Here is a 27,515-nt window from a genome sequence, read left to right as displayed (position 1 = left end):
CTAAAAAAAAACGTGCATGCCTCTAAGATATCACATGTAATAAATTATTTGCATTTGAGTTACTATAGGCGACATGAAACAGCTGTCATTTTAGTGTGGGAGGTTTCATGGCTAAATTGGACCAGCCTGGTAGCCAGTCTTCATTGATTGCACATTGCACCAGTAAGAGCAGAGTGTGAAGGTTCAATTAGCAGGGTAAGAGCACAGTTTTGCTCAAAATATTGAAATGCACACAACATTATGGGTGACATACCAGAGTTCAAAAGAGGACAAATTGTTGGTGCACGTCTTGCTGGCGCATCTGTGACCAAGACAGCAAGTCTTTGTGATGTATCAAGAGCCACGGTATCCTGGGTAATGTCAGCATACCACCAAGAAGGACGAACCACATCCAACAGGATTAACTGTGGACGCAAGAGGAAGCTGTCTGAAAGGGATGTTCGGGTGCTAACCCGGATTGTATCCAAAAAACATAAAACCACGGCTGCCCAAATCACGGCAGAATTAAATGTGCACCTCAACTCTCCTGTTTCCACCAGAACTGTCCATCAGGAGCTCCACAGGGTCAATATACACGGCCGGGCTGCTATAGCCAAACCTTTGGTCACTCATGCCAATGCCAAACGTTGGTTTCAATGGTGCAAGAAGCGCTAATCTTGGGCTGTGGACAATGTGAAACATGTATTGTTCTCTGATGAGTCCACCTTTACTGTTTCCCCCACATCCGGGAGAGTTACGGTGTGGAGAAGCCCCGAAGAAGCGTACCACCCAGACTGTTGCATGCCCAGAGTGAAGCATGGGGGTGGATCAGTGATGGTTTGGGCTGCCATATCATGGCATTCCCTTGGCCCAATACTTGTGCTAGATGGGCGCGTCACTGCCAAGGACTACCGAACCATTCTTGAGGACCATGTGCATCCAATGGTTCAAACATTGTATCCTGAAGGCGGTGCCGTGTATCAGGATGACAATGCACCAATCCACACAGCAAGACTGGTGAAAGATTGGTTTGATGAACATGAAAGTGAAGTTGAACATCTCCCATGGCCTGCACAGTCACCAGATCTAAATATTATTGAGACACTTTGGGGTGTTTTGGAGGAGCGAGTCAGGAAACGTTTTCCTCCACCAGTATCACGTAGTGACCTGGCCACTATCCTGCAAGAAGAATGACTTAAAATCCCTCTGACCACTGTGAAGGACTTGTATATGTCATTCCCAAGATTAATTGATGCTGTATTGGCTGTAAAAGGAGGTCCTACACCATACTAATAAATTACTGTGGTCTAAAACCAGGTGTTTCAGTTTCATTGTCCAACCCCTGTAGATCATTAAGGGCTTTATATGTGAGGAGGATAATTTTAAATTCTATTCTGGATTTAACAGGGAGCCAATGAAGGGAAGCTAAAATAGGAGAAAGTTCTGAGCTACACTGAAGCCAACATGATATAAGGATGAAGATCATAAAAAAAAAATCAAACATTTAAAACAAACATATTTAGGCACACTGCCTCTTAACAAGATGGTCCTGGGTTCAAATCCCAGCTTGGATCTTTCTGTGTGGGCTCCTCCTTCTGCATGCATTCACAGCTGGCCTGATATAGCTTTGGTTTCTGCTCCTGCAGAGGGCCCCCTGCTGGCCTGGGGGTCCCAGCTGTGCTTGATCATTCAAAGAGAAACTTCCTTGGTTTGAAAGTTATGTTAACAGTTATAATTTAAAATTAATTGGATAATTTTTGCTGCTGAATCTGAAAACAATCCAAACACATTGTTAACTGGTTTAAATGAGTCAGCGGGTCACAGCTGAACGCTTCATGTCACTGCTGCAGACCAATGAGTCATTTAGAGACACATTTGGTCACTTCTTTAAATATGTAGTGCAGGGGTGTCCAAAGTATGGCCTGTGGGCCATTTATGGCATTCATGGTAGCTAAAAGCACAGCTCTGAAAATTAGAAGATCATTAAAATATTCAATATTTTGGTTCCTTGTGAAACTCATAGATTATTTAGATTTGTCACACAGAGTGAAATATTTCAAGCTTCTATTTCTTGTAATTTTGATCATTCTGGTTTACAGAGAATTACAGAGAAAATCCAAATATATGTGTCTCAGAATATTAAATAAGATCAATAAAAATGTTTTAAAAAGAAATGTTAGGGTTCTGAAAGGTTTGCTCAGTTCTTTCCACTCAATACTTTTGCATGAATTACTGCATCAATGCAGCATGGCATGGAGATCAGCCTGTGGTTCTGCTGAGGTGTTCAGGAAGCTCAGGTTGCTTTGATAGGAGCCTTCAGGTCATCTGCGTTGTTGGTTCTGGTGTCTCACATCTTCCTCTTGACAGATCTCCATAGATTCTCTATGGGGTTCTGTTCAGCCCAGTTAGTTGCCCAGTCAAGCATAGCCATTGGACTAGCTTTTGGTACTTTTGACAGTGTGGGCTGTTCTGTGGACTTCAGAAAAGCCAGTGGACCAGAACCAGCAGGTGACATGGCACCTCAGATCCTCACTGATTGTGGAAACTTCACACTGGACTTCAAGCAACTTGGATTCCGGTCCTCTCCACTCTTCTTCCAGACTCTGAGACCTTCGATCTTCAAATTAAATTCAAACTGTACTTTCATCTGAAAACAGGACCACTGAGCAACAGTCTGGTTCTGGTTCTCCTCAGCCCAGGTAAGACGCTTGTAGTCCATGTGTAGGATCCGTTTGTGCATAGTGGTTCTGGATGTGCCGAATCCAGCCTCAGTCCACTAGTGAAGCTCCTCCTTTTAAATGGATTTTGCTTGACAATCCCCTTAAGGCTGGGGGTTGGTGACCTTTTCTGATCACTTGTTTTCCCTCCACTCAACTTTCTATTAATATGCTTGGATACAGCACTCTGTGAACAACCAGCTTCTCTAGCAATGACCTTTTGTGGCTTCCCCTCCTATTGGAGGGTGTCCATGTCTATGTTCTGGACATCTGTCAGTCAGCAGGGTTCCCTATGATTGTGTAGCCTATGACCCAGAGTGAGAGACCATTTAGAGTAGTGGTGTCCAAAGTCAGTCCTCAAGGGCCATCTTCCTGCATGTTTTAGTTCTTTCCCCGGTTCAACACACCTGAATCAAGTGATGTTCATTAGCAGGACTCTGCAGAACTTGATGAAATGTTGAGGAGGTAGTTGGACCATTTAAATCAGCTGTGGTGGAGCAGAGACACATCTAAATCTGGACGGACACCGACCCTTGAGGGCTAGAGCTGGACACCCATGATCTAGAGGCTCAGGAAACCTTTGCAGCTGTTTGGAGTTAATTAGCTGATTAGGGTGCTGACACCATGAGTTTCCAATATTGATTTTTTTCACAATATTCAAATTTTGGGTTTTTATTCTCTGGAAGCCAGAATCCTCAAGACTACAAGAAAAAAAGACTTGAAATATTTCACTCTATGTGGAATGGATCTATATCTGAGTTATACTTTCTGAAATGAGGTACAAAGATATTAACCTTTTTCAACATATTATAATTTTTAGATGTAAATGTAAATAAGAGAGAGAGACTTCTTCTACTGGAAGATAAACTAAAACATTTTTCTAGACCAAGAAAATTAAACTCCAAAATATAGGCTATTTTTTTTTTTTTTTTAAATTACACAAACATGAAAAACCCTTCCTATCTTTCGGATCTACAATAATTTACAGGTACTTTGATTAAACTGTTACACGTTTAGCTGTGATTTATAAGGTGAAAATAAAATTAAAGTAATATAGTTTGTTTAATTAAAAAAATAATCTCATTTTTGTTGCCAGTGTTTACTTTCAACCTTCTGTCTGCAAACGTTAAAATGAGTGAACAGAACCTGTTCCAGTGGAGATCTGGTTGATGGTAAGATCATATTTTTAACACACAGTTCTGTCCTTGGACTTGGAGAACTTTGATCAGGCTTTTCTTTTGGAAATAGCCAATCAAAGGGTTTTCCATCTTGATTTTCACTCAAACTTTATTGAAGTTAAAAGATACTAGAAAAAAACTGGAGCCTCGGCTGTAGAAAATCTGAGCAGAAGCTGATGGTTCTGTCCAAGAGTTCCTGGAAGGTCCTTGGTTTCAATCCCTGTCTGGGGTCTTTCTGAATGGAGTTGGAACATTCTCCCCGTGCATACACTGCTCCAAAACTAAAGGGAAGACTCAAATAACACATCCTAGATCTGAATGAATGAAATATTCTCATTAAATACTTTGTTCTGTATAAAGTTAAATGTTCTGACAACAAAATCAGACAAAAATCATCAATAGAAATCAAATTTATGAACCAATGGAGGCCTGGATTTAGAGTCACACACAAAATTAAAGTGTAAAAACACACTAGAGGCTGATCCAACTTTGATATAATGTCCTTAAAACAAGTCAAAATGAGGTTCAGTATTGTCCTGCATTAGGAGGAACCCAGGGCCAACCGGACCAGCATATGGTCTCACAAGGGGTCTGAGGATCTCATCTTGGTACCTAATGGTAGTCAGGCTACCTCTGGCGAGCACATGGAAAGAAATGCCACCCCACACCATTACTGACCCACTGCCAAACCGGTCATGCTGAAGGATGTTGCAGGCAGCAGATCTCTCTCCACGGTGTCTCCAGACTCTGTCACGTCTGTCACATGTGTTCAGTGTGAACCTGCTTTCATCTGTGAAGAGCACAGGGCACCAGTGGTGAATTTACCAATCCTGATGTTCTCTGACAAATGCCAAGCGTCCTGCACGGTGTTGGGCTGTGAACACAACCCCCATTTGTGGACGTCGGGCCCTCATACCATCCTCATGGAGTCGGTTTCTAACCGTTTGTGCAGACACAAGCACATTTGTGGCCTGCTGGAGGTCATTTTGCAGGGCTCTGGCAGTACTCCTCCTGTTCCTCCTTGTACAAAGGTGGAGGTAGTGGTCCTGCTGCTGGGTTGTTGCCCTCCTACGGCCTCCTCCACGTCTCCTGGTGTACTGGCCTGTCTCCTGGTAGCGCCTCCAGGTTCTGGACACTACGCTGACAGACACAGCAAACCTTCTTGCCACAGCTCGCATTGATGTGCCATCCTGGATGAGCTGCACTACCTGAGCCACTTGTGTGGGTTGTAGAGTCCGTCTCATGCTACCACGAGTGTGAAAGAACCACCAACATTCAAAAGTGACCAAAACATCAGCCAGAAAGCATCGGTACTGAGAAGTGGTCTGTGGTCCCCACCTGTAGAACCACTCCTTTGTTGAATGTCTTGATAATCACCAAAGATTTCCTCCTGTTGTCTTTTCCATTTGAACAACAAGATGTGAAATTGATTGTTAATCAGTGTTGCTTCCTAAGTGGACAGTTTGATTTCACAGAAGTTTGATTTACTTGGAGTTATATTATGTTGTTTAAGGGTTCACTTTATTTTTTTCAGCAGTGTAAATGGGTTTTCTCTCGGTACACCAGCTTCCTCCCACAGTGGAAAAATGTTAGTGTTAGATTAACTGGTCTTAGGTATGAGTGTATGTATGGTTGTGTGTCCCTGTGATGGACTGGAGACCTACATTCACAATGTCCGTCCATCAGTCTTCTGTACCCCCTCATCTATACAGGAGGGTGGGTGGAGACAGGTGATGCCAATCTCCAGCTGTCATTGGGCGAGAGGCGGGCTACACCCTAGACCGGTCTTCATTCACAATGTGAATATGAGGAAGATGATCGAATAAGCTCTTGTTATTTCAGAGCTCATGTTTATCTTCATGTTCAAGGTCAGAGTTTTATTGGTTTGGTCTGAAATTGGATTTAGGTGTTCCTCAAGGTTCTGTCCTGAGTCCTCTCCTGATCATCATAGATCTCCTGTCCTCTATCCTCCTTTGCACCCACTTTCCATCCATCCATCCATCCATCCATCCATCCATCCATCCATCCATCCATCCATCATCCATCCATCCATCCAGGTTTCCTTGAGGTCTGTGTCTGGAAAAGTGGCATTTTGACATGTGTTGGTACCGTGCTAGGAGAGCAACATGGATGTGAGTCGGAAGCAAAAACACATAAAGCAAAAATGATCCCATGACACCACAGAGTACACTGAACAATCCTTTTCTTTATTATTTTTTTGTTTCGTTTCAATATGTCTGTCGGGGTTTGTTTTTTAAGTTTTTATTTTAAATTAAAATTTTGACACACTTATAAAAGACAGCATCTGCATAGAGTTGTCATCTTAAAGATCCATGAAGAGAGGAAGGTCGAGGCTGGGGGGGGGGGGTCAAAGGGCGGAGAGGCGAGGGAGTCGGTATGGGAGGGGTGGGAAGTAAAGAAGGGGGGAGGGGAATACTGGCACGTCACATGAACTAAACAGAACAGCCAACAGCAGTACGAGAGAGAGGGGGAGGAGAGAGGAAGGAGAGGGGTGAGGGGGACAGATTGCTTTACATTACGCTACGCACACATACACACACACAAAAAAAACGGGACACAAGTTGCATTTCCGGTCAAAGTTGCGTGCAAAGAGCGACGTCGCTGTCCTCTTTCTGCTTCATCTGCTTTTTTTACAGTGCAGAAAATTTTTTTGACCTTGCGTCGCCGTCTCTTTTCTGCCGCCTGCCCCACCACAGCCATATGCATCTGCCTAAAAAAACAGGGCTGTAGGTTCTCCCAAGATCATGGCATCTCAAAGGTGCGGTTCAGTAAAGGGAGTTCCTGCAGGAGAGCGTGAGATGGTTGGCCAGCCTGGTCGCCTCTGCATGATAAAGACAGCCCTTGTTTCTCTGAATATTGCACGCTTTGTTACGAAAGGCCTCTGTGAGGCTGGAGACCGGGCCTGGAATTAGGTGGCGACTCTGGCAGGACCACAATCCTCGAAGCTGTCAAACCTCCTGACCACAAAAAACTACAGCTGGTTCTCTGGGAACTTGGATAGCTTTCAGATCCTGCTTCTGCACAACGTTTGATGTCTTCGAGAAACCCAAGCCACGATCTCCTCCAGGAACTCAACTGGGGGTAAAACTGTGGAAAAGTTGTGTAGCAGGAAGACTGTGGTGGCGTTTCGAGGTATGTCTGGAGGACTGAAACTCTGGGGTCAAATCTAGTTTATGTCTACTAAGAAGGGGGAGCTCTAATATCAGAGACGGCTTGGTTAGTGAAACCATGAAGACCAGAAAGAAGATCAGCAAGAATCTCCATCCTGTGGATCCCTTGGGATCTTTTCAGCAGATGGACGTGTGCTTTTCCTTTAATGGGTATCACCACCACCGGCCCTTGTCACTGATAATCACATCTAGTGCTATTTCGGACTATCTGGGCACTTGTGTTTGGATATGGCTATGAACTGGTCGGCCTGAGAGTCAGACTTGGTGCAGGCTAAATCCTGATGGGAAACGGGCAGGAAAAGTTTTACTGAGGTCGGTTTTCTGGCATAATATGGCAGAGAGACGACATAAAACAGAGAGACTGTGATGACGTAGAGATCTTTCAGAGTGACCAGGGGCGTGGCTTCTAAAGCCCTGGAGGCGGGGTTAAGTTTCCTAATATGGAGGGAAGCACTTTCATCAGAGAAACCAGTGAGTGGAGCCTCTGGATTTGGGGTTATGGACAGAAGTGTGGCTGTGTTCACACTATGAAACTCTGGGATGACCAGAATGGCAAAAGGACCGACTCTGCAGCGCAATGTGAACACAGCTTCTGAACTGAGCGCGGCGGAGAACGACGACAAAGGAAGCTACGCAAATCAGTCTCTCTGCTGCCGTCTCCCGTCCACAGGGGCAGAGACCGGAAGGGGCAGGGCTGAGGACATGCAACGTCCGGGAAATAAAAGCAGCGAAAAAAGGACAGACATCGAAGTGCTTGTCAACTTTGACAGGAATAAATATCTCAGTAGATTTATACATAGACATGCAAGTCATTTTTTCTCTCTTTGAAGTTATTTACAATAATTACAGAACACAAAGATTCCAGTTTCAGTTTGACAAAATTGCGAGCATTCAATATTCAATATTACTACTATTATTTATGATAACATAACTCCTTTTGTACTTCTTTAAATCATTGCAATCATGGAATCGTGGTAACCTCCCTTTTTAAACGTTTTTCTGTTTGTTTGATCACTTTGTGTGAAGCCGTTCACTCCTTCTGGGTTTTGCAAATGTTTTACTGCATTTTATTTGCCTTTTATGGTTAGAAGTATAATAACAACAACAATAATAATAATAATGTTATTTAAGTGTATTTCTTAATATGGCGGGGACTGTGTCAGTGTGGTCTATCTATGTGACCCCTCCCCTAACTCCTCCCACTCAGAGAAAATAAACACTGATGAACCAAATACTGTCTCATTTGATGAAGAGATGTTTGGATCAAGCAAAAAAAAAAAAATCACATTGTTCAGAACAAGTCCCAGCTGTTGCTGCAACACAGAATAAACATTTTCATGTTATCAGAGCAGGACACGCAGCAGGTCCGGTTTCTGAAAACTGTTTCTTGAAGACAAAAATCATCACAGAGAAGGACTTGGTCTGACAAAGAGAGGAAAACTTTGACAAACCCGTGTTTACACAAAGTGAAAGGACAATGACGTTTGTATCATGTGTGAAGAAACACGTCGGATTACTTCGCTAACAGAGAGTTGATCTTTGGAGCCTTGGCGCCGAACCCAAACCCTGTCAGAATGATTTGGTTCCTGCTTGTTTGTGTCCTGCTCTGACGAAAACTGCACACAGCCCACAGAAGCAGTAATGACACTTGGCCATGTACATACAGTCATACAAACGCAGCAGGTTGGTGTAAGATTTACATAAATATATTGATATATTGTGGTTTATATATTGGTTGAGGCTGCAGTCATTCGTCACACCCTGGACAACGCTCGCTGTAGGTTTGTGGAAGCTGGAACATCCAAATGTTTTTATTTTTGTTTCAGACTTTTCTATTTGAGTCGTTCTGAGTTTTACTCTGTAAACCTTGTTGAAGGAAACCTCTGCATTCACACATGCAGCTCCACCTGATTATCTACAACATGTTGAGACCAAAGCTCATATATGAACACAGCTTCAGTTTTATGAATCCACGTTTACGCACAGCAGTCATTTCACATTAAGCAGAGACAGGAACGTTTTCCAGGAACATCTAGCAATCCAAGGCCCGTTCCTGTTCAGGTTCTGTTCTGGTTCAGAAACAGTTTGTAATTTTACAACCTCTGAATGTTTTCCAGTGCTAATGGTTTGGAGTTCCAGCATGGCAGCACATTCTGGAACATGGGGTAAAGGGAAGGGACCTTGGTTTAAAACTGGTGCAGCTTTAAGGTTTTCAGCCTTAAAGCAACAGAAAACTGGCCTTTTTGTTAAACATTCTGGAATAAAGCTGCACTTTAAATGTAATTTCTGTGTTTCTTCCTATGAATGTATGGATAAATATATAACATTAATAATCAGTATAATTTAAAATAATTCTGCTTTTGCCTGATGGGGAAACATTTCCCTCAGAAGAATCTCCAACCTGCAGCTGTGCATTGATCCAGAAGTGTGAAGATGACTGATAAACAAGCTGTACAGAAAAAATAAAATAAAATGACACCAAAACAACAAGAATAAGAGCAGTTATTAAATAGAAGAAGAAAGCACCACCGTTGTCTCCGGTTATGATTATGTGCCATATTTTTCCACTAATCAGACCACAAACTAGCATCTACAGGAGAAATGAAACTGGAGGCAGACATTGTTTGGACAGGTTGGATCATCTGATTGAAGGAAAGACAAACATGCGATGAGGGCTGGTGGTGGTCATGGCGGTAGGGAATCAGGGCAGGCTTTTTATTTTTATATTTGCTTTTTCTAAATCCTTGTATCTGTGTAAACTTGACTTGCTTTGTGCTCTTTGATTTTAGAGGCGGACATTTTGATAACACGAGTGGGAGGGAAAAGGCTTTGGTTTGAATTAAGCAAACAGTGAACGTTGCGTACATTAATGGTTCTGAACCTCTTAGTTACAATTTGTTAACAATTTGTGAAACCAGCTGCAACCCAGCGGACTGCAATCTGATGCTTCGCATGTCTAAACAAACCCATGCTGCCAACACATACATACACTCACAAACGTACCGTCTTCACCGAAGATGAGAGAAAACTTGCTGCACACGCACAATGATGGGTGGAGGTGCAACCGGAGGTTATCCTACAGGCAATTTCTCAGCAAACAAAGGGTGACGTAAACAAGCCCGGCAGATAAAGGTGGGGTGAAATCCAGCCAGAAGTTTAAACGAACCTGAATGATTGAAGCTGACGGGAGTTTAGTTTTTCACATTTAAGCAAAACACTCAAATTATGTTCCAACAAAACGTGTTAAACAGAAATACTGGAACACAGATTAATTAGTAACAAGCAATTGTTTGTAGCTAGTAGCTAACGTGCTAATCAAACAGGTCCGATGAGTGGTAAAGTGCACGATAAGGAGAATGGGGCAGGGTACAAAAACAGCTTCATGCAAACTCCACAACGCTTTTGCATGCCTTTTTTATTGTTATCATTATAATTATTACACACAGCAGGATGAACGGGGAAGGTCAGACTCCCAACACGCGTCGCCATCTTTTTATACAACCAAATGACTTCAACACAAGACAAGAGGACTGGGTAGGGCCGAACACCCGGACGAACTGACCCTCACCGAATTCTTCTGTTAATGTCTTCATGGTTTGATGTGTTTTTAGGAACTTTACTCAAAATAAACACAAACAACAACGTCAACAAACTGGCTGGTGCTTTGGCGGCATCCTTACACCGCTCACGTTCAGCCACCTCAATCACCACAGACGACTCTGATGCCACCAGGCGACCATCAGCTGTCCAGAAGACCCATGGCGCTGAATGAAGAAAAGCTCAGCTGTGACTAACATTTTTAAAAATCTGATGTGTGAAGTGACCATGACATTTCGATTTGCTAGGTCATTAAATCCACTTCAGTGTACACTTCTTTAAATGTTGGAAACCATTACAAACAGAAACCAAAGACAACAGCTGAGAAAATGGTCCAATCATCCTAAACCTACAAAGGGCTTGTTTGAAGAGAGATTTGTTGGATTGTGCTGCTGGGAGGAGTTGTGAGGTGACACTTTGGTAAACACAATAGTTTTGGTTTATTGAAGCTAAAGAATAAAATAAATGAACCCCACAAACCTAAAGCTACAACATCAAGCGCACCACAGACATCTAAAGCTAACAATGCCAAATTCTACATCTCAAGAAGAAACACATTTTACACTAAATAATGACTACTTTCTCAACTCTGAGAATCGAAACTATACTTATTGCTCTGGCAGAGAGTGAAGAGGGACCTTAAGGTGGTTTTTCATCCAGCGTAGGCCTCAACAGAAGTAGGTGAACCTCCGTATCACAGAGCCTGAGCGCAATCCTCCTGAAAGCCTCTAACTTGTTCTCGCCCAGCATCATGGCAGATCATGAACACTTCACCAAACAGTTTTCCTCAGACACGGCAACATATTAAATAGTTAAAAGTTAAGTCAGAACTGTTGGTTCTGTGGTTATGAACAAAGCAGAAACTTAGTCCACTCTTACACTGATTGTAACACCTCAATAGATATTTTCTTTCTCTCCTCAGATTCCACCAGGCTAATTGCAGTTTCTATCAGAGTTTGATCTTTACTTTAAACGGTCCAGAGTTGAATAATCTGGCAAATGTGTCACTTTTACAACATATGCAATTAAAGATTTTCATGAGCTGCCATGAGACTGCGTTATTCTGTAAATTGAACCATGTGTACGGTCGTTTTAGCATGTTGTCCAGTCAGGGACACTACACACACACACAAACACACACACACACAGTTAGCATTCAATAAACCACAAAACGAAACATGCGTACATCATTTATACTCCTAGTATTGTAACACGTGTTAATTTGTCCTGGTTAACAGAGTTGAGTTCAAAATAATAGTTAGCTAAAACTAGCTAGTTCCATATAGTTAGCATCCCACTTTGCATTCTTTGGGTAATTGGTAGGTTGCTAATGCTAACAAAGTCTAAAAATCAGTTTAAAACCACACATTTTTAGTTCAAGTAATTTAAAAGTGCTAAAATATTTTTCATATTACAATTTGTTCTCTATATTAATAAGAATTATTCGTTAGCTAAAATGATTCTATGATTAGCTAGAATTATCCAATTTCTCCATAATTTGGTTTACAGTTAAGTGCTGAAAATAACACAATCAAATAATTTATTTTAAAGTAAGAAAAACCCACTTAAATAATGTAAAATTAAATATGTTTACAGGTATCTTTCATTTCAATTAGAATTAGCCAATGAATAGCTAGAATTAGCTTCCAGATTAGACAGAAATAACTTGTGAGCAGCTAGAAATAGTTTGCAGAATATCAAGGATTAAACAATGGTCAAACAAAATTAGCATTCAATAATTAAAACAAATAATTTTCTTACTAATTTGCTACTATCCACTAACCAATTGTTACATTTTCAGAAATCTTTCCAACTGGGCAGGTCAAAAAAAAGCCTTTCAGAGTTTTTAGAAAAAGTAACTAGAAAACAGACAATAAATCTTCAGTAAGCTTCTGCACAACCTACACAAACACAAGCTAATTCTACAACATGCAAAGCAGCTCAGACTAATCCTAACACTGGCAGCAACACAACATTCATGGGGCCTGTCTACCTCAGAAGTAAAACATACATGACGTGTTTATGTTGTGAATGAATGTGTGTCACGTTTGACCACCATCCACAGAAAATGCACCAGTAGAGAATGTGAAGTGGACATCAGGCATGGTTTAGTTAGATGCTGCCTACTCCTATTTCAGGACTTCTAGGCAGGAAGCTAAAAAGAGTCGGGTGGTGCATCTTGCCTCAGCATGCACAGAGGTGTGATGTTCCTTTCACATTATCTACAGGAATGCCTTCATGTGTGGCAACTGAAACATCACAGCTTTCCAACACAAACACACCGGAGACACATCAGATCGCACAAACTCAACGTTAACACGATGTTAAGCAGATACAACACAGGATACATCACACACACACCAGAACAGCAGCATGGCAAAAGCAACAAACGCTCGCCATCAAAACACCAAACAGCCACAAGACCATCGCCACACTCGGCTAACTTGCTTGTTTGTTTGGTCTGGATGTGTTTCCTTTATTTTTTGTACAATTTTCCAGATGAAGAGCTGGAGGATGATGCCCCTGCCTGGATCAGGCTTTTAACATAGAGGCCAGATTCTCATTGGCGGAACAAGTCGTCTTTCCTTTATCTAAACTGCATAGATTAACTGTCCATCTCCACCCACCCCTTTTAATGCCTCCTACCCCACATCCTACCCACCATTCACCTCTCCAATTATCACTGTGTCGCATATGCTGGCCAGTCAGAAAAAGCAAGGCGATCAGAGGTCCTACCTCCACAGCTCTTTGGTTGGATCGATGCAATGATGCGGGGAGTCTGACTTCCCCCTTATCGACACTGTTTCCCCAACCAGTCAGCTGGCTGTGAAAACATCTCAAGGTGCCTATCTTGGTCGAATCAGTCTATGGTAACAGGCTCACCGAGGTGAATGACGGGACAAAGCAGCCAGTGAGAGATGGACTAAATTGGCAGCTGAGCTGACGGTGAAGCACAACATTCCAGGCCCCTTCAGAAATGAACATTGTACGGATCTCCCCAAGTTCTAGAATCTTTCCTTCCGGAAAAACCATCTGGAATGGTTTTTCTGCATCAATATATTAGGTGCTTGTTTCCTGAATTGAACGTGAGGAACCCGAATGACAGATTTTACCCACAAAACTCCCACCCAGCAGCTGTCACTGTCCTCAGAGACACTCAGAAATCAAACCAAAAACTTTAAAACAGAAGAAAACAGCCAAACAAACAACAAAGTAAATATTATTGGTTATCATTTTTTACAGGTAGCTAACCCACATGTTTCTTCATATGTTCAATACATTTACATAAATAGGTTTATTTTTTCCCTCTCTTGTATACGTTGGATAAATCACCTATAATGTGGTGTTACTGTGTTTTCTTCTTTGCTTTTTGTACCCCGCCCGAACCCGTGGTGTTTCCTCTTATCTGTGGTTGGATTATCTCTTCCTAGCTGATTGGTTGTTGGTCTTGCATTTGCGTTTCAAGTTTTTGTGTTGTCGTTGCTGTTTCTTTTCTCTGCTGGCTGTCGGTCAGTCGGTCGGCATCAGTCATCATGGCAGCAGGTGGAGGAACGTCTTAGAAGCCCAGCGTGCCGCCAATGGTCGATGCCAGGACCACGCCAAGGATGACGCAGCAGACAATGATCATAATCTTCTTCTGCAGGGCGACAGTAGAAAAGAAACAGATGAATGGTGAGGGAATGACAGTTAACTGATGCAACACTTTTTTTATTAGGTCTGTCCTTTGCTGGTGAAAACCTTTTAGAATTGTCATTTGGTTACTGATCTTAAAGGTATTTCGGAGTTTATTTCCTCTAAAATTATTCTAAATGCTGTTAATTCATCACAAACATCACGTGTCCATTAAGTTTCCGCCATACTTAAAGCCACTTTCAATAACCAGGATTTGTGCCACCAATATCTCTGCCTCTGAATGTTGCCCAATCCATGCTGCACCACGCGTGTCCTGTAGGTGATGGGTCCACCGTGGTAGATGTACCGGGCAGGACTACCAGAAGCTCTCAACGAGGTTTGGCTCAAGGTGAGGCACGGACTCCTTTGTCCTTGGAAATTAAAGTCCTCATAATGGGAATCATACAGTGGTTGGACAATGAAACTGAAACACCTGTCATTTTAGTGTGGGAGGTTTCATGGCTAAATTGGACCAGCCTGGTAGCCAGTCTTCATTGATTGCACATTGCATCAGAAAGAGCAGAGTGTGAAGGTTCAATTAGCAGGGTAAGAGCACAGTTTTGCTCAAAATATTGAAATGCACACAACATTATTGGTGACATACCAGAGTTCAAAAGAGGACAAATTGTTGGAGCACTTCTTGCTGGCGCATCTGTGACCAAGACAGCAAGTCTTTGTGATGTATCAAGAGCCACGGTATCCATGGTAATGTCAGCATACCACCAAGAAGGACGGACCACATCCAACAGGATTAACTGTGGATGCAAGAGGAAGCTGTCTGAAAGGGATGTTCGGGTGCTAACCCGGATTGTATCCAAAAAACATAAAACCACGGCTGCCCAAATCACGGCAGAATTAAATGTGCACCTCAACTCTCCTGTTTCCACCAGAACTGTCCGTCAGGAGCTCCACAGGGTCAATATACACGGCCGGGCTGCTATAGCCAAACCTTTGGTCACTCATGCCAATGCCAAACGTCGGTTTCAATGGAGCAAGGAGCGCAAATCTTGGGTTGTGGACAATGTGAAACATGTATTGTTCTCTGATGAGTCCACCTTTACTGTTTTCTCCACATCCAGGAGAGTTACGGTGTGGAGAAGCCCCAAAGAAGCGTACCACCCAGACTGTTGCATGCCCAGAGTGAAGCATGGGGGTGGATCAGTGATGGTTTGGGCTGCCATATCATGGCATTCCCTTGGCCCAATACTTGTGCTAGATGGGCGCGTCACTGCCAAGGACTACCGAACCATTCTTGAGGACCATGTGCATCCAATGGTTCAAACATTGTATCCTGAAGGCGGTGCCGTGTATCAGGATGACAATGCACCAATACACACAGCAAGACTGGTGAAAGATTGGTTTGATGAACATGAAAGTGAAGTTGAACATCTCCCATGGCCTGCATAGTCACCAGATCTAAATATTATTGAGCCACTTTGGGGTGTTTTGGAGGAGCGAGTCAGGAAACGTTTTCCTCCACCAGTATCACGTAGTGACCTGGTCACTATCCTGCAAGAAGAATGACTTAAAATCCCTCTGACCACTGTGCAGGACTTGTATATGTCATTCCCAAGACGAATTGATGCTGTATTGGCCGCAAAAGGAGGCCCTACACCATACTAATAAATTATTGTGGTCTAAAACCAGGTGTTTCAGTTTCATTGTTCAACCCCTGTATATTCTGCTCTCTGGCCTCTCATCCAGAACAAATCACCCACTGAAGACCATATCGGGGAAAAACGTGCTGCAGAAAACATAGATTCTGGGTTCTGGTCAAACCCCTTCAATAAAGTTAGGTGGTGATTCAAGCCGGTTTGAGATTGTTGAGGTGAGAGACTTAAATTGTAAATGGACTGAACTTATATAGCGATTTTCCAGACCACTCAAAGCGCTTTACACTAGAGCCACATTCACCCAATTGCACTCACTAACACTCACACATTCATACACTGATATGCAGATCAGTAGGCAACTTGAGGTTAAGTGCCTTGCCCAGGGGCACATCGACAGGAGGAAACTGAAATCGAATCCACAACCTTCTGATTGCAAGACAACTACTCTTCCTACTGATCCACAGTCGCCTTAGCTAAATAGGAGTAGCTCATAGTAGAGTCACTGCTTTTGTCATTAACAGGAGCTAATAGAGGTGTTTTAGGGAACCTGGTTGGAAATACCATCCGAACATCTTCCTCTGTTTATTCATGTCCCACTGAGAGGAGGTCTTAGGATGGACCCAGGACCTCGGTCCTCACCAACGCAACATGCTGAAGCGCACCTTGTCAAGAAGTTGCATGTTCTGTTGTTTTGATCAGTTATTCATGTTCACAAACTAGGAAAGCAGCAGGATAAAGTCTGAAAGCATGTTTGTTATTACAACCTAATGCATAGTTATAAATAGATAGGGGGAAGTATTTTTTTAAATGTTCTACATGCCTTCAAAAACACCAAAATATAACATTTTAAGTTCAAATTGTGTAGTTAGAGTTGTTTATTGGGAATGCACTTCCTCTATAGATTCTTGTTAAATACAGGCAACGTTTACCTGCAGTGACACCCACTCTTTAAAGTTAGAACTGCAATGATAGCTGTGTGCCTCAAATTAGCTAGAACCTTCAAAATCATGCTCTTGATGTCTAAACTCATTAGGCACGGCAAGGTATACCTGAGCCCTGATTTCACCAAAGGGATCTGAAGGAGGCAGCTGTACGAAGGAGGTTCTGGGCTCTCAGATGGAGTCCAGTCTTTTATAAGTTGCAGAAAACGGCTGAATAGCTGCAAGCTTTTTAGAACCCAATCAAACAACATTGGCTGAATAATCAGAGCAGTCCAAGCCTTCAGTCCAACATTTTGCTTTTAGGTTGTCCCTAAAATAATTAGGCTTCATAAAAGGAGACTTCTGGAACAGCAGTTGGATTCAGAGCAGACTTTCATCAGGAGAAAAATGTATTACCTTGCGAGCCTGACTCTGGTATTTTACGGCCTTCTTGGTGTCGGAGACGGCTCGCTCAACGTAGTCGACGGAGTGTTCTACATTGTACTCAATTCTGTCAATCATTTCGCCCTAAAATGAATATCAGAATTTCATTTGGCAACCAGAAGACAACACCTTAATCTGTTCTGACAACTTTCTTCCTCCATGTAATCTACCTGGCTCTCGACCAGCATGGCCATGTCCACAAACATGTCATGGAGCTCACGGATGCTGTTTTCCAGCTTGATGATCTCGGTGTGTCGGGTCTCGATCTCGTTCAGGGCTTGTTTGGTCATCTGGGAGTCCATTTTGATCTGCAGGAGAAGTTCAAGTGAACAAATCCTTGCTTCTCTTCTTTGTTACAGAACTTTCAAATAAAAAACCCTAACGTCTACATTAACAGGAAGTAGAAATGGGTCAGAAACCTGATGTATGGTAAGCCTTAAAAAAGTTTACAAAAATAAACATGCAAATAAGACAAGGTAATAAGATAATCTGTCTTTGGTTAGCAGCTTTAATAACTTCAGAAAAGAGAAAAAAATCTGATGAAACATTACATAAAATAGTTGGAGGCAGAAAAAGATGAAAAACAAAAATAAAATTAACCTGTGTTCAAACTTTTTCAGCAGTTTTATTCTGCTAGACAACAAGAAAAGAATAAAAACCTCCATCTACATCATTTATAGTCTTACAAGTTAACATCCAGGGAGGTTTATTATCACGAACGAGAATGTTCTTCCAGATCAGCTTGATTTAATTAATAATTAGCTATATTAGTTTCTAAATTAAAGAGAAATATCTAAAAATTAGCCAAATTAGCAAGAAGATTATTTCAAATTATATGCTGAACCAAAAATCCAGATTTGCTAGAATTATTTTGTGATTGGCGATATTAAACTCCTTTATTAATTCAAATTATCTGGTAAACTAAAACTAGCTTCTTGAAGAGCTGGGACTAGCGTTTGATTATCTTATTTTACAGTCCACCTCAGTTAGGTTACAGTTATCCTAGCACAGGATAACTGAATATCATTTTATGATTAGCTGGAGTTGACCTCCTGATTAGCCTTGTTTGATGATTGGCTAGAATTAGCATTTTAAATTTAGATAGAGTTGGATTCGGAGAAAATCTGGCTTCATAGACAGAGGATATGTGATCTGGGCTGTGAGCCTGAAGTCCAGGTCTGGCTCCCAGTGAACATGTTTGAGAGAAGCACCATGAAGCCATGATGACCATGGTGTGGAGCTACTGAAATCTGGGATCTATCAAAACTTTACAGTTTCCTCTGAAGAACAGGAACTATTCATGTTCTCAGGTCTAAGCGATTGAAAGGGTCATGAAAACAAAGATGATCAAACGTAATGAGAAACAGAAGTAGCCTAGATGTTTGCTGCCTCATTAAAATTGGATTGTTTCCATTTTCTGATTACAATGTGGTTAGTTGGTGAAGAAACTTGAAGTTTTGTACTTTCACCTGTTAAATGTTTCAACCAAAAGGAACGATATGAGCGACCGAATAATTTAGTTTTGTTTGCACACCTGAACTCATGTTTTTCATCACCTTCTCCTGTTTGCTGATGGTGAGACCAACTTACCTGCTCAGACTAACTCAACACCTGCTGTAAGCCTGAACTTTACTGACCTCTGCTGATTTGCCACCTCGCTGTGATATCACAATAGACATGGTTTCAATCAGAGTAGCTCAGTTGTTTGCAGCCAGGTGTTTAGTTATATCCCATAGTTTTGGTCTCTGCAGACATGAGCGCTTTTAATTTGAAGGAGAAGAAAACAATGAGGACTCCTTCAAAATAAAAGCAGTGGCTGCTTTTCTTCAATCCTCCCACCCCACCCATGATTTCATGTGACAAAGGTCGTCTTCACTTGATGTTTCAGCGCACCTATGGCCATTCTGTGTCCTGATCACATGATGATGCGTACAGGAAGCAGAATGCTGCAGGTTAAAGTGACCTCAGGTGCGGTGCTTACATCATCGGTGAAGATGGCCAGTTTGCCGCTCTCCAACATGTCCTCCAGCTCTTCGTTGGTGGTGGTTCTTCCAGCTGCAGACAGAGCAAGAAACAAAGAGAATATTCAGAGACACGGAAACCTGAAGGTCATGTGACTGCAGCCGGATGCACCTGAACACTGGCTGACAGAAGATTTTATTCCTCAGACGATAACAGGTTTTCACTAAAAGCAGCAATGAAGCCAGTCTTGTTTGGAGCTTCATATCTCAGTTCCATCAGGACCATCACTTAAAGTTTAACCGGGTCACAGAAATTTGGACTTTACTTGACCCACTTATCATTTTGATCCCTCTTCCAGTGTTTCCACAGTTTAAGTTTTAGTATTTTTGCAGATTTCCCTACAGAGTGTTCAGCTTAGAGTGTAATGATGGTTCTGACTCGGAAAAATATTCAAAACTTTTTGGATTTCATCTCCACATGTCCAGGATCTCCATCCAGTCGAAGGTGTTTCTGTCTCCTTCCAGCCAGTGTCTCCACTGCTGCAGAACCATCAGTTTTCTGACCAATCAGAGCCCAGAATGCAGAGAGACACGCCCGCACTCCCATTCACTCACAGTAAATTTCAGCTCTGGATGGTTCTGGAGACAATGGACCTGAAGGTTCGGTTTATCCTGGCAGATCCCCCACAGAAAACACTGCAGACCCAGACAGATGAACATGTGAGCCCAACAAAAAGTTCTGATGGTCACTCAGACCATATGGCAGTTAACTTCGTGACTCGTCTTTCAGCAGCAATTGTTGCTCCTGCTCCCTGTATTTGAACAGCCTGGAGGAGTGGAGAACATCACTCATGATAGGTTAGTTCCTAAGTGATGGATCAGAGGCAGCAGATTTGAACTGAACACAGTCAGAAAAAAGGGGGACCTGATGGAAAAGAAACATGTCCCAAACGCTTTTCATTAAGACCTAAAGTGCCTGAGTTTGTTAGAAGGTGTCTCCTTTAACAGCAGCATTGAGCGGAAAGTGTGTGAAGGTCATAGTTAAAGTGCTGAGTGAAAAATAGCTGCATCACCTCTGCAGCGTTCACACGCTTTAATCTGGAGCCTGAGGGTGATGTTTAACAGAAGAATGAGTCAGTTATATCCATCAACAGAGATTCACTGGAAACCCAGGATGGATGGAAACTGAGAGCAACGTTCAGAACCGCAGGTGACATAAAAACACTCAGACTGCTGAGTCAGCAGAAACGCTCCTTCTTGTGATGTTTGCTGACCTTGTGTTTAGTTGGTTTCTAAATACAACTTTCTCTACCTGGTTCTACAGTCACAACACAAAATGTTCTGCTCTGACACCACTCTTGTGTTTTGGAACAAATATTTGATGCATTTTATCCAGTTTAAATACTTTTATCATCAAATCCATAACATTTCTGCTTAGAGTGAATATCCCCAGTGCGGGTCCTTTTCCTAAATCCTAGGTGGTGGTGACCCATTCTTGGAGTTGATCCCAGTTTGTTGGGTTCTGTTTCTCCACCTGAGATGACCACAGGTTTTTCAGAGGGTGCAGATATGGGGAGTTTCCTAACCAGGGGTCCGAAACATACATGTTCTGATCTTTGAGACACTTGGAAAATCCACGGATTAGCAACAAACTGTTGGAAGAAGTTGCTCATGCAACGTTTTTGGACTGGATTGTTCTTTATTAGACCCAGCCGTAGATGGAGAACAACCACTGAACTACACAAACAAAAGAGACTGGTAAAAACTCTGAATCCCAGAATGCACTGCATTACCCATTCTCTGGTTGTTCCTTATTCATTTTAAACTAATTTAACCTCATTCTAAATTCCTCAGAACCAACCTTGGTTCTGCCTAACAAGATTCTGGGCTGTCATCATTGAATCATTTATTGGTTTAATTCTGTTGATTCTTGTTTTGTAGTTTATTCTTCATTCTTTCATTTTTACTTTGTACTCAGTGAATGTTATAGCCAAGTTAAACTTTAGTTTGTTAACTGGAGTATTTTAACTTGAAGTTGTCTTATTATATTAATAAATTCTTATATTTTGGAGAGTCGTTTGTGTTTTGTTGCATTAGGCTGGTGATCACAGGCAGACCCACAGGCCGAAGGTTGTTTGACTAAAATTAAATATTCAAACTTTGTTAATAATTTTTAATTATTAATAGTTGCTAAAAGCCAAACCACGCCAATCTTAGATAAGAAGCAATCTCACACATGTATTGGATCAGGATGCTTCACTGTTGGTACATACAGGATTCAGGGTAACTCTCCGCTGTTCTTCTCCAGATGTCCCAAACAGTCTAAATGAGCATCCATCAGAGGAAGTCCCTTTGTTCTAGTCTTTTGCTGCCCATACTGGTTCTTCCTGCAGAGTTTGACTGTTCTTGATGGTTTTCTAGGACAGATGCAGGTTCTTTGCTGTCCTTGATGTACAAAAGTCTTCACAATTACTGTGCACCAACCTGCCGCCGATGCTGAGAAAGCTCTGCACTGGTGGTAACCTGACATGGCCCTGCAGGTTGCTGGACCCTCTGAGACATCCTAAAGCTTTTCCTTTGTAGTTGAACCTCTCAGCTTGACATTCTTGGTGGTCCAAAAGGCTGTAATGTTCTCAGCCACAGTTTACTGCATGTGAGGCTGTTTGGATGCAAAGTGCTGATACTGCAGCTGTTGTTTTGCAGGTAGCCATTACAAACACAAAGAGACACTGATTTCTAATTATGTGTGTTTGACTATGACAGTAGATGTGGTCCTCCAGCAGCTCCAGCGTTTGGACTGCTGCTGTGTGTTTTGGTTCCGTTGTGTAACTCACTGATCTCCAGCTGTCTCTGGATGCGGTCCTTGCAGCGGTCGCGGTACTTGGACTGCGTGGTGTTGTACTCGGTCATCACCTCCACAAATTTACGTGAGAGCGTCGAGTGCTGCAGGAACACAAGGAGGAAACGGCAACTGGTTTAACTGGGAAACCAAAACCAAACATGGAGGTTTATGATGTAAGTTCAGATGCTCAGAAATGTTTTGTGTCAAACAGATAATTTTGTTTTAGGTCAAACCAAATGTTGAAATATGGCAGCAGAAATATAAATAAACCCAGTCTGACTGTAAACATAACTGATGCAAATGTTTTTAGTCTGTGGGCATAAAGAGAGTGGGCATAGGTTTAAGATGTGTGTGTGTGTTATTTCTGTTGTTGTGTAAGCTGAAGCTGATCCTGTAGCTGTTGAGTAACTGCAGTCCCTTTCCTGTCCACTGGGTGGCAGCAGCAACAGACAAGATGGCTTCAGCCAATCACAGAGCAGGATCCTGCTGCATGAGAAAATGTTTCCTGCAGGAAATGACGTTCAGGAGGAACTATGAGCAAGAAAACTCCAGTATGAGTGTAGAAGGATTATTGGATCTGACATGTTAAAGATGTCTGTCCTGTATATACGTGTCAGTTTGAACACGCGTGATCAGCAACAGTTACATTAACAGATAAACACACAGCAATGAAGTGAAACTTTGACACTTTCTGCAGACGCTGACCCACTAATAACTTATTCTTTAATAAAGAGCTTTGATGCTCATTTTGTCAGGTGTCAGAACCTGACCCACCTGTGTCTTACGGATCCGGAGGTCCGCTGATGATCTGTTGAGACCCTCCTCCTGCTCGATGCTCTGCTCGATTGCTGCAAAAACAAAGATGCAGACAATGTTAAAAAACATCCGAGCTGTTCTACTAAAACATATTTAATATTTTTTTCCGGACCACAAGGCTGATTCCTGGTTCCGACCCATTTTTAGACCAGTTTGTAAATATTTTAGAATATGCTAAAAGTTTAACATTTGAATTAAAGAGCTAAAATTGGAAATCAATAAAAAACAAAATCACATTCACATTATCACAGTATGGCCTGTTTTATGTCTCTGAAAACTGAGTTCAGGTGCATCATGTTTCCACTGATCATCCATCAGATGTTTCTTCAACATGTTTGGGGTCCACCTGTGGTTGGAAAGGAACACAGTTGTCTATAAAAGGTCTCACAGCTGACAGAGCAGAGCAGAAACCAAGGAATGAAGTCAAAGGACTGTGTCAAAGCTCTAATCTGAGGAAGGTCACAAAGATTTTGGCATCAATGAACGTCCTAAAAAGCTGTGTGGTCTCCTGGGAATGGAAGAAGCTTGGAACCACCAGAACCCGTCCTAAATCTGGCTGCCCGACCAAACTGGGTAATCAGAAGAAGGGCCTTGGTCTAAGAGGTGACAGAGAACCCAATGTCTCTAAGGTGGAGCTCTTGTGTTTATTTGTGGACATAGGAGACCCACCCAGAAGGTCAACCACTGTAATGCACTCCACCAATCAGGCCTTATGGTAGAGTGGTCAGAACAAAATGGCAGCTTGCTTGAATTATGCCAAGAAGCTCCTTGAAGATCATCAGAGCAGGAGAAACAAAAACCCTTGGACCAGATGGAACCATAGTAGAAGGTTTTGGTCTGAACTTCAAGTGTCATGTCAGGAGACAACCAGGCACTGCTCATCACCTGGTGAACACCATCCGTACTCTGAAGCATGGGGGTGGCAGCATCATGCTGTGAGGAAGTGGGTGACCAGTTCATACAGAAGGTAAGATGAGAACAACAAGCGTAGTGAGATTCTTCTAGAAAACCTGCTCCAGAGCGCTCTGGACCTCAGGCTGAGGTGAAGATTCATCTTCCAACATGACAATGAGATGAAGTACAAAGCCAAGAAGACCAAGGAGTTGCTTCAGGAGCATTCTGAATGTTCCTGAGCCAGAGATCCTGGCTCTAAATCCAGCTGAACATCGCTGGAAAGACCTAAAGTGTCTGCCTAACAACAAGCCATCCAACCTGACCGAGCCTGAGAAGATCTTCAGAACATCTGCACACAAAACAGGTAAGCCAAGCTTGTAGAGACGAATGCAGAAGATCAGAGGCTGAGACTGTGCTGAGCGAAGGCTGTGGATTCCTCTGTTCAGGTGATTTTTTTCTGTAGTTTTAGTTTTTAATAAACTTGCAAACACTTTAAAGGTCTTTCACTTTGTTATTATGGGATGTTATGAGAAGAATGTGAGGAAAAATTTAAATTTAACCCAGTCAAGAAAAATGCTGTAATATAACAAAATAAGGAAGAAGTGAACCACTGCAGAAACGTCTGGATTTGCTGAAATTATGTTTGATTTCAGGCAAACATCAGTGGAGAACCTGAATCATAGATTTCACTGGTTCACCTGGGCTTTATTCCATTCTTTTAAAACTATTTGGATGAATCGGGTTGTCTGTAGCTACCTAACAAGATCATGAGTATAGCAGCTTTAAGAGTGCTGAAATAATTATGGACTAAAGTCTCCACTGCTGTGATGTTCATTTAACCACAAACATCCTGCAGATTCCATGATAGACCTGGCCTTGCGACGAAGATATGAGCTACAAGATCTGAATCAACATCAAGCAGGTAGAAGCTCCAGCTTAAAAACGTCCACTGCTCTCTTCAGTTACTCTGAAGAGACGCCGACTAAAAGTCGTAGCAAGTGTTGCAGTTGACTTGAAACAGGAGTGGGTTTACTCAGTAAAGCTTGGTCCATAAAAATCCAGCAGCTCCTCAACTATGGCCAAGAAACCAGGTTCTAAAGTGAGACCAGGAAACGTTCTGTGCAACAAAGTCCTAAAAACGGTCATAAAACATGAAGAGCAGTGATGCAGAGGAAGCAGCATAAATGTAAACGTTACCATACTAAGAAAGGTTAATCATGAGCATTTAACAATAAGGTGGTGTTAATTAGATCCTCCCTAATCCCGATAAAAGTCGGGATTCAAACCCCTGTTTTAAGATGGACCTGGTTTTTATTCACTGCTTGCTCCCAGTCAGACCAGCAGTATGACTGAAATAATAAAAAAATGTTTTTATTTTTCAGAACCTTTCAAAGTTAAACCTCAAGTCTGAAAATCTTCTAAATCCTCAGACCCTCCAGGAGGTACAGAGCACCTGATCTTAAATCAATCTGTCTTTGCAGCATCATCATTTTATCCTGGAAAATAAAAAAAATCAAACCTTCAATCTGACCACAAACAGCATAAACAGAGAGGAAAAAGACCCAATGTTAAGAAATAATTGTTTCCAAGGTAACCTCTGGTTCTTAAAGTGTCAGCAACTACAATGATCCCCATAAACTAAATGTAAATTATTTATATTTAATGATTTCAAATTGATCAGATTGTTCAAGAACTTTAATCCACAGTTTCCTGTTTCTGTGCGTGAAAAAGGAAGTCCCTTAATCTTAGCAACTCTTCAAAATGGGAAGGACAAGAGAACATGCTATGTCCGTAAGACAGGTGTGTATTAGAGGCTGACATTTTTTCGGGAGTCCCACGGGAGACAGCGTCAGTAAAGATCACGTGATTGGGACGGTACAGGATAAAACATGAACTGGAACAGACGGGAGTGGGAGCTAACCAATAGGAGGGAAAATAAACTAGGATCAACTGTCTTTGGAAATGTTAAACTGAGACTTTGTTATAAACTTTAAGAAAAAAAAACTTGGATCGATGCCGCCATTGTGTAGTTTTTTTTCCAAGAAGCCTATACTATAATGCGAGTCAAATGAACTACACGACCCACAAGCCAACAGTGCTTCTGATCGATGTTTTCCACCTGCGTTCAGGATGAAGGGAGCAAATGCAGGTGGAGAACTGGACGTGGTAAAATTGGATTTGCAACGTAAAGTCAGCAGTAAGGACGTATCTATTAAACTCATAGAGCTGACAGGAAAGTCGCAAATATGACCGAACTTCAGGAGAGTTGAATGTAGCGGTGTTAACACGCAGTATGCTGCTTATAAAACGTGTTTAGTTGTAATCAAGTTCACCAGTGATTAAGGGACACTTGTTAGACAGATTCTGGATTAAATCAACCCTGCTTCTCTTCATTCATCAAACCAAAAGTACCAACATGTGTCAAGTCTCATCTGACCAACAAAACTGCTGCATGTGCTCTAAAGATTTAAGAGGTTTTGCCACAGTAGAGAGGAAAGGTACGGAGCCCGCCAAGGGACATGGGGGATTTTTTTTTTTTTTTTGCGTCTCCACGCAATACTTTTGCGTTCGGCATTTTGGAGCAACAGCACAGATGATAAACTGCTCATAAAACAAACACTGATATGTCATTGATATGATTTATTTGTCATATGCAGGTTAACATGCAGTAAACAATGTGATTAAATGTTTAGGATAAGAAGAACCGTTTAAATCACGATAAAAACAAAAACACTAATGGCGTACAAAAAAAAGTACCCATCATGCAGCAGTAATAAGGAAATAAAGTGTCACAGATGTGGTTTCGTGCAGTTTTATGGTCCAGAGTTCAGTAGTTTGTTTGACAGCTTGTGGTTAAAAACTGTCTTTTAGTCTGATTTGAAGATCATTTTATTTAAGGCCGATTTCAAAATAAAACTCAATAAATCTCAAAACGGGTGTAGTGTTTGTTTCATTTTTGCAGTTATCTGGTTTGGAAATTATCCCACAAAGTATTGTGAAATAACGCAAAGACTATTGCGTGGGAACGCAAAAGAGAAAAACATCCCCCCTTGTCCCCTCGCGGACCTCGTAGAAAAGCTTCATCAAGAGAAGATATTAAATAAATATGTTGTGAAATAGAAAAAAATTGAATGTACCATTAAATGTACAATTTATTTAATACATTATTAAATATTAAGTGTACCACTAATTACGTCATGTCGTCTTTAAAATTATACTTAATTATTCAGTGGCACATTTAATTGCATTATAGTCCATTTCATGATATAATGGTACATTTATTGTTTCTAATGATGTATTAAATAAATAAATGGTACCTTTAATTTAATGGCACATTTAATGTTACATTTCTTTCATGTTACATTTACTTCACTTATGGGACATTAACATGTATTTATTTAATGATGATTTTATTGTATTAATTTTGTCCAGTTTGACCCTCCATTCTTGATGCCTGTATAGGAGGTCATGTCAGAATTTAAATCAGGTGTTCTGGAGCAGAAACACATCTAAAACTAGCAGAGAAGGGGTCCCTGAGGACCAGGGCTGTGAACCATTGAGGTACAGTTTCTAAATTATGAAGGTAATGCCTTTTTGTCCTTTTGTTCACCAAGTACAGTTCTCTTACTAGGTGCATTTTTCTTTCGTTTCAGCAACTTGAAACATAAAAGTAATGTCATTGTTCAAAGGA

General features: G+C 41.7%; 1 protein-coding gene across 1 annotated transcript in view; it reads right to left on the bottom strand.

Annotated features, from left to right (window-relative positions):
- Nucleotides 1–6,060: 6,060 nt before the first annotated feature.
- The window catches only part of LOC124862501 (syntaxin-4-like), a 52,326-nt gene continuing 30,871 nt past the window's right edge, over nucleotides 6,061–27,515 (bottom strand). The window contains exons 7-12 of the mRNA XM_047356455.1: nucleotides 22,889–22,962; nucleotides 22,107–22,215; nucleotides 19,293–19,366; nucleotides 17,482–17,619; nucleotides 17,285–17,395; nucleotides 6,061–14,299 (exon numbers count right to left, since the gene is read on the bottom strand). Of these exons, the coding sequence (XP_047212411.1) occupies nucleotides 14,219–14,299; nucleotides 17,285–17,395; nucleotides 17,482–17,619; nucleotides 19,293–19,366; nucleotides 22,107–22,215; nucleotides 22,889–22,962 (587 nt within the window). The 3' untranslated portion in view covers nucleotides 6,061–14,218. The remainder of the gene's footprint in view (nucleotides 14,300–17,284; nucleotides 17,396–17,481; nucleotides 17,620–19,292; nucleotides 19,367–22,106; nucleotides 22,216–22,888; nucleotides 22,963–27,515) is intronic.

The sequence above is a fragment of the Girardinichthys multiradiatus genome, chromosome X, assembly GCF_021462225.1.
Source record: "Girardinichthys multiradiatus isolate DD_20200921_A chromosome X, DD_fGirMul_XY1, whole genome shotgun sequence".
NCBI classification, from domain to species: Eukaryota; Metazoa; Chordata; class Actinopteri; order Cyprinodontiformes; family Goodeidae; genus Girardinichthys; species Girardinichthys multiradiatus.
The sequence above is the reverse complement of the archived record's forward strand: the minus strand, read 5'-3'. Positions and strand labels throughout refer to the sequence as shown.